Below are 8,774 nucleotides of genomic sequence, written 5' to 3'. Positions count from 1 at the left end.
CACAATTCTTTTCTTCGATTAAAATTTTCGTCATCACCATAAAAGTTATTAAGAAGTAATATCGGTAGACCAGGTTTCTATCATAGGAAATTACAATAGTGACGAGCCGAATAACATTTGCCTTTTTAAACTATTATATATATAGCAGAAATAAAACGTTACTTTTTAAACTTTTTTTATTAATAATTTTTTAACGAATAACAAGCGACTAAAACTTGTTAAAGATTGCTCATGACAACATATCAAAGTCGAGGTTGTAGGTGGTTGTTCTCCTTTTCTGCAGTTTTATATATTCATAATAATATTTGGACATTTTAAACTTCTTATTTTAATTATTTTTAATTAATTGCTATATAGTTTCATGTATATATATAACTTCAATCATTAATTTTTCTCTTGTCTTCCATCTCTTCCTGTCTCTGTTTCCTTACAAACAAGCAAACATTTATAAATATCTCATATCTCGTTTTTTAGTACAAAAAAAATCCTCTATTATAGTAAAAAAATCTTCTTAATATATATAATAATAGAGTTTAAACTTAATATTCTTGAAGCTTCCACGAGTCCTTTCTATGTAAAAATTATGCGTTTTACAGGTTTCTTCCGTGTCCAGATCATTCTTGGAATGCCAAAGTTTCATGAATCTTGCAGTTCACTTCATCAGGAGCGAGGAGCCTGATACTGTCTGCCTGAAACCCGCGAAACGCATAATCTTTATAGAATTTAAACTTCTTATATCCCTTTAATACTATCATTAACACGCTGTCATTGCTATCCGATTTCAACTTATTTCTATTGACCTATGTGCATAGAATTATACAATCTCTTATATTTTTCGTTTTCTTTTTAAATTCGTTTTGCTTCAAAACTATTTCTTATTTCTGTTTTTGTTATCCAAGGCGGCAATATTATTATGGCAATATATTCTTCCTTAAACAATAGTATTAGCAGTTACGATAATATGAAAAAAAACTGTAAATAAAATACAACAACACAAAGTATCAATTCTTTATTATAAAATATCAAGTAATGATTAAAAGATTAGTGATTAATACTAAAAGTTAAACTTATCTGAATTAATCTTAACTAAAGAAGAAAAGAAATCAATGTAAAAACGGAACCAAAGAAGAATGAGAGAAATTTATTCAATTTGTAATCATTTTACAATATTATCATTACACTTACAGGATACGTCACCAAAATCCGGACAAATCGAACAATTTCTTTAAATGTTTTTATGAAAAATTAAATATTACAAAAAGTTTTTTTACATGGCACTTGGGCGATCCCTGTAGAGCACAATTATTCGATATATCCATTAGCTTGAATGACGACCTCTATTCTCAGTTTGAAGCGTTCGTACGCACATTATAATGTAGTGCTGTCCATATCGACGAATGCGATTCTCAATAGCGGTTCTTAATGACGTCACATTGAGATGCCGAGATTTGTTTGTGATCTTTTCAACTACTCCATACATAGTAGTCCAAGGGATTTAAATCTGGACTATTGGGAGGCCAGAATTCTTTGGACCAAAATATATTGATAGTTTCCTCTTTTTTAAAGAAATGGTAGCATAACATCACCCTCACTGGACACATAGTACGTGAACATTGACCGGAAATTTTGTTCTGACAATAACAGGGACATCCTTGGAGTTGTAGACGAGTCATCGATCATTCCTCCAGTTGATTTTGGCATCAACAGTAAAAATTTTTTCGTCAGAAAAGAACTTGATTCGTCTCGACGTTTCGTTTTTCAAAGAATATAGCACATTGCAGCGAGCAACTCAGCTTGTCCTGGTAGCCTTAAAGAGCATTTGTCATATCTTTAATGTGTAACGATTTGTATCGAAGATCCTCCTTGGCAATTCGACGTTGGTTCGCTTACACCAACAATTGAGACTGATTTTCGAAACGTTTGCCCTGGGTCATCCGAAATCAGCGCTTGAGCTCTTTCAACGACTGCGGGAGTCCTCGCGGTTCTTTCGAATGATTCTTTCTCGCTGGCATATTGGAATCTTTATTGGACTGTTTTAAAGCCGTATATTGCCAACGTTATAAACAGTTGATCTCGGATATCCAAAAACCCGAATTATTTCCGTTGAGCGCCCAATGCGAAGGCCTTCAATGATCGCGGCTTTTCGATTATACTCCGCACTTTCAATATAACGGTTTCAATATAACGGCCATTTTAAGAATATGTACTCTAAAAACTCTAAATGTTTACATAAGTTTATTAATTTTATACCATTTGGAATAAATAAATTTTTTAATATTCTGTAAAAAATATATAAAAGAATTAATTACAAATATGTATAATACAATTATATTTAAAATATATTAATATATGTTCTTTTTCTCTGGTCCTCAAGATTGATTCATTCTTATTCACATTGATTATATAAAATCTGATGCATTACTATCATATTCTATACTTTCATAAGAAGAGCGTAACAATAATCATATAATAGTAAAATATGTACACCATTGATGGCGGCTCACGCTGTGCTATGTCCCATGAATCTGCAACACTGCTTCTTCCATATCCTCTTTGAGGACTTGCTCTCAAATAATATTTCATGAATATTTGTCAGAACAGAAGTTATTTCTCATAATGATGCACCTTTTATTCTATCCCATATGTTTTTCAAACACGAGAACTCAAATTCCACTACGTCCGTCTGGTGGCAAACTCGCGTACTGCTCGCTAGTGAATGATGAAAATAAAATAACGAAAAGATATTTTTTCCATATTTTTTCAGTAATACGAAAAGAAGTCTTTTTTTAATTGTCTTTTCAACAAAACTAAAAGACTCTTACATTCATCTTTCATCTTTCATCTTGTTGAAGAGACAAAACGATTATATTTTCATCTTTTAGACATCTTTTCATTATCTTTTAGTATTTTGTATTGTCTTAAATTTTATAGATCAAATTATGAGTCTGCTTCTTGAAAATGTTATTTTTATGGTATCTTCAAAAATGACAACAAATGGATTTCTCATAAAAGATATCATAATTATATGTCTAGTTTTTGAATCAAATATAGCGACGCATGCACTATATGTATGGCTTAAATATCACACAACATAATAATATCTTCCCTGAGAGAACAAATTGATATCATTTAGCATGACATCATAAAGATAAAAATTTCAAAAAATCTCCGACATGAAATATTTTAAGAATTCTCCTAGTAGATGCTTCTGATAAATGATTATTATAAGATATCATTTGGACATCATTTTCAAGATAATTAAATGTTCGTCCACAAACAGGGAAGAACATATGGATCTTGCTTCGAATAAAAAATCGTTACAAAATTTTAAATGTTCGCTTTAAAATCAAATTCTCTTCTTTAAAAAATTATATAAGAAAATAATGTTTTTACAGAAAATTTTTTGTTTTTAAAGCAAAAAATTTATTTTGAAGCAGAAAATCTTTGTTCTATCGGAACGTATTTTGTTGAGAACTTTTAAACAAATAACTAACTCGGGCTAAAATCTTCCGATGATCACTCAGAGTCATGACTATATATGTCAAGGTTAAGGTTATATAAGGTAAAGATATATATTATATAGATAAGTCTATTGCTTTTAAGATTTATCAAATATTAATCACAAACAATACATCATATTTAATTTTTGTTACAGCTACAGAAGATAAGTTCGAACTCGTGTATAGGAAAAAGATTATAAATAATAAAGATGGAGTCGAAATAATGTGTATCGCTGAAGGACTTTATCCTCAACCGGCTTTAAACATTTCTGTCGAGTAAGTGCTTTTTATATTCAACAATTTTTATTAAAACGCCCTTAAAATTTAAAAAATTTTAATAATTTTCTAATTATTTTTTACATATAACATATATGTACTTCTCTATTTTTTTTGGTGTGTCATCGGAATACTTCGATCTCTATATATTTTTCACCTTTTGTTTTCATCGTACAATCAAGGAAAATTAAAAATGCGACTATTAAATTCATAATGTCAAATTTTGCACAATTGAAATTATGTTTAAGCATTTCTGTAGACCGCTGCTCCTGTCCAATAAGTTGTTAATTTGACTAAAAAAAAATCATAAAGTTGAATAATTTAAAAAGATACACTAAATTTCATTCAAATTTAATTTATAATTTTCTAAATGTACATACATTAATATAATGGACAATGTCAATATTAATGTTAACCACACAATTAATGTAAATGGATTTACATTTTGACTTATACGGAAGATTAACTAAATGTATTTAAAGAGTTTGGTTATCATTACTCCTTTTATATCTAACAGTGCATTTCTGCATCAAATCAAAGGAGTTTGCAAATTACTATTAGCGCTTTTGCTATTATTCAAGTAAATGTATTTTTCTTTGACTTTTTGATAATAAATAGTATGTTAATATTAGGTGTACAACTTTGCTTCCGCCGTTTTTTCCCGAAATTCGAGACTTTATTGTAAAAAACTGGTTATACATTTATGATTCAAAGTATTGTCCATCGCTGGCCACTACTTTCTCCCATCTTTCGAGTAGCGTACGAATCCCGCGTCGAAAAAACTAGTCATCTTTTGAGGCTATCCACGAATCGATCCAATTTTTTACTTCTTCATAAGACCGAAAATGCTGGTCAGCCAGACCGTGTGCCATTGATCGAAACAAGTGATAGTCAGAAGGAGCAACGTCTGGAGAATACGGCGGGTGGGGTAGGACTTCCCATTTCAACGTTTCCAAGTATGTCTTGACCACTTTCGCAACATGGGGTCGAGCATTATCATGCTGCAAAATCACTTTATCGTGTCTCTTGTTGTATTGCGGCCGTTTGTCTTTCAATGCTCGGCTCAAATGCATCAATTGCGTTCGATCGCCTGTGATTGTTTCAATCGGTTTTAACAGTTCATAATACACTACGCTGAGCTGGTCCCACCAAATACAGAGCATGACCTTGGATGTCAAAATCACCGTTCTTGAAGCGTTGAAATCACTCACGACACATTCTTTCACTAATAGCGGCCTCACCATAAGTATTTGAGAGCATTCGATGAGCCTCAGCCGCAGATTTCTTCATATTGAAGCAAAAAATTAAAACCTCCCGCAAATGAGAATTTGGTTCGTAACCTGACATTTTCAATCGAGAATAACTTTATGATGCATACACAAATCGACTAATGTTTCTATGGGGTTACGTTGACAGATGTCAACCAAGTTTATTGTATGACGTCTATGATCTATTTATTTCGATCATCACTTACCGCTAAAGTCATCTGTAGGAAAACGGCGGAAGCAAAGTTGTACATCTAATAGATTCTGTAACTGATGTCGCAATCCCTTGAAATTTTAAAATTAAATTCTTTTATTCCATTCATATTGCTTCATCTTCAAAATTTCGACTTTTTAACAATACATGATAATAAAACTGCATCGACAAAAATCTAATTGCATCAAAAGCTTTCTATTATTCTTCCAATGACTATGTTTTGCGACGCAACATTGTTACTTTGTATGTGCTTAGCCGATTTTTTCACCTCATTTGAGCATGACATTATTTTTAAGTGTATTAAGAACGCACAAATACTGCGAATACATTCGTTGTCTGCATAGGAGGGCATGTTGATTTTCGTTTTCAGATAGTAGGGTGCTTTGAGAAGATATTCCTTTTACCAATCGCGTAAGATAATTTTCGTCATTCTTTTCTCATTATACTTCTTTAAAAAATTTTAGTGAAGAACCTTCTAGTGAAAAAAACAAACGATTGAGTCGCATGAGTTTTTTTATACATAATTAATCATTCAATAATTATATTCGCAGTAGATGTAATACATTATAAACAGGAAAGATGCAATAAATATCCGTATGGCCTTGATACGAGATATTAATCCTTAAAAATAGCCGAATACTACTGTATAAGAAGTATATGTGCCTATCGAGCGCTTGGCGCGGGGGACCGTGGGGAGCGGGGATAGCCTGGCATACATGTCGTCCGAGTTATGGAAGCTGCGGCGATGTGCGCGGCGCGGGGCGCTTGCCAGCCAATCCCCAACTTCCAACCCGCGCGCCAAGCGATATCGATAGGCATATACCTTCACAATAGGCCGAGCAAGCGCGTGTATTCGGCTATCTTTAAGGATTAATATCTGATTAACTATTGAGGAAATTTACAAAATGCTAGAGGATTTTTCGACTCAGTTTAGTTCCGCTCTACCTGCCTATGAAATATTTGGCGATTATTTCCAGACCCTGTATAGATTGCCAACTTCGGATTTCTAGGTAACCCATAATTCAACAATGATGGCAACATCGTCAGCAACACCTGACGATCTTTTTTAAAGAGGGGAGGAAAATACCACCTTACTTAGACTGTGTTCCAAAAGTAGGATATAAACACCAATTCTAACCTACGGATACAATAACTAGCAGACGGCTCTAGTGCCGCACGGTGCCCAATAGAGACTGTGTTTGAGGAAGAGGGAAGCGCTTCATCGGGGTCCGTGTTAGAGGAGAAGAAGGGATTTGTTTCTTCTCTCTTTCACCCGTTCTTTAAACTATTGTTCTCTCTCTCTCCTATTCATTAAGATGCAGTTCTCTCTCTTCTACCCGTTGCACTCTCTTTCCTTTTCTTTTATTGCACACGATTTTAAATAGATATGATATTTACGATTTTTAACGATACGATTTAGAAACTAATTATGATAATATTTTTATGAATTTTTAATAATATAATCTAATAACACTAATTATAATAATATTCTTTTTCATGTAATACAAATGGCCAAGCGCGCTTTCTTATTGATTAATTCAATACACGAAGATATGAAGAAAAAGTGGCGAAGATACTAAGGACAAAATAATTTTAGAAGAAAAGAATACATACTTTAACATACATTTATTTATCATGCAATGTAGTATGTATAATCTAAATCATATACTATTAGTTCACATTCTATAAAAGAATTTTCATCATAAATTTTGTACAAAGTGTTCGCTTTTATTAATAACATAATTTTGTCTTAAAAATGACACAAAATATTCGAATTTCTTACTATCATGCATATATTGATAATTTATCTCATAATTTATAGAATACATGTTCAACACATTGCTCAAGCTCAAATAAGAAGAGCACAATTGTTGGTTCATGTACAAACATAATGTTAACTTCACGTTATTCGTATATTTTAACAAATTTAGATTTAACACAGATTTTAACACATTTAGATTTTGAATTGGTGATGGGACTGCATTAATCATTCGATATCTGCACGTTTTTCATGTAGCATGAGGTATGGACATGTGGTTGTCTCGATTATCACCAATCGCGATTTGCACATGAGATATAAATCCTACAACGATCCCAATGTTCAGAAATTTGTATGCTATCGATATCAATGCATATTTCTTCATTAAGATACGAAACATGTAGCGAGATTTCGAATGCTATTCTCTTATCAAAAATGAATTTCGAGAAAAGAAATCAAAAATATTTAAAAGGAAATCTTCAAGCATTGTGACCACCAGTATGTTTTAAACACATTTTGTAACGCAATTCTTAACATGTTTTCCACATCGAACAGTATTAGTAATATTCAGATTACGTAAAGAATCTTCAGCAGCCAGGATCTCAATGGTCAAGTCATTGCTATTGAATATATCAGTCAGCTATTCGCATTTTTTAAAATCCTTTAACATATACGAGATCCTTATTGTCATCATTCTCTTTCACACCAATTACAGCCATTGTAATCAGACGTTTCATCATGCTGTACGGAATCATTCTGTCTTCCTATTGCAATCCATAGTGATGCACAAGCACTCAAACAGGAAGCGTAGTCCTTTCCGAATTTTGTTAAGAAATTCCATGGCATGGAACATGTAAAAATGTTATGAGAGAATGGCTCCGTTTCTGAACACCGTCACTTCCTTCACAATAATTTCCTTCCAATGATAAATCTTTATACAAATAAAATTATGTATGCATTAAAAAAGCATGTTTTATTTATGTCATTGTATTTAACGATATTTCCAAAAAAATTTTAGTCAATTCCAGAGGTGACACACATAACCCTTTATTATTGAATATTGGCACGCTTACTGAATGTAAGTAGATCAAAAAATGAAGATTTACTTATATAATATTGTTACATTAAAGATTTTTTAAATTAATGCATTATAAATATATAAGCTATGATGTAATTTTTTATTATTGAATGCAAAAACGGTTATGACATCTCTCAGCGCGATCTGAGTTTCTTTCACTTAATTCAAAGAATTTATTACGTCTATATTTTAACATTAATAAATTTCACATTAAATATATTACAGATATGGTGCATTTTCAAATCATAATAAAAAAGAATATAATTCTAAATGTATGAGTAAGTATAAAATGCTAAAACGAATAATATATGTTTCTGTGCAAACATTCGCTACCGAAATCTAAGTTATCTTGAAGAATTCATTACTCGTGTAAGTTTAATGTTAAAAACGTTATGAATTCTTTTTAAAGATATAAGAGACCAACATTTGTCAACCTAACTGTTAAAAAATAAATACATTATTTCTTCGAATGCTCTTGCACGGTTTATTCACTGCAATAAACTTTATGGCGCAGTTTACAGAATTGTCTATGTACATACGTATATAAATTCACACCGAAATATATAGGCAATAAAATCAGCTTTGATCGAATACAATAGAATTTTTTTTTACTTAATTAATGGAATTAAAATTTATTTATATGATTAAAGAAGTTTTTTTATGGTTTATAACGTATATATAT

At 31.6% G+C, this 8,774-nt stretch overlaps 1 protein-coding gene across 1 annotated transcript in view; it reads left to right on the top strand.

Annotated features, from left to right (window-relative positions):
* Positions 1-3,645: 3,645 nt before the first annotated feature.
* Positions 3,646-8,774, top strand: part of LOC105621708 — a gene marked incomplete at its 5' end in the record, with an annotated part of 85,146 nt that continues 80,017 nt past the window's right edge. The window contains one exon of the mRNA XM_012203169.1: positions 3,646-3,776. Within this exon, the coding sequence (XP_012058559.1) occupies positions 3,646-3,776 (131 nt within the window). The remainder of the gene's footprint in view (positions 3,777-8,774) is intronic.

This window comes from Atta cephalotes, assembly GCF_000143395.1.
Source record: "Atta cephalotes unplaced genomic scaffold scaffold00036, whole genome shotgun sequence".
In the NCBI taxonomy this organism is placed as follows: domain Eukaryota; kingdom Metazoa; phylum Arthropoda; class Insecta; order Hymenoptera; family Formicidae; genus Atta; species Atta cephalotes.
Note: the sequence above shows the minus strand (reverse complement) of the source record. Positions and strands in the feature narration are given on the sequence as shown.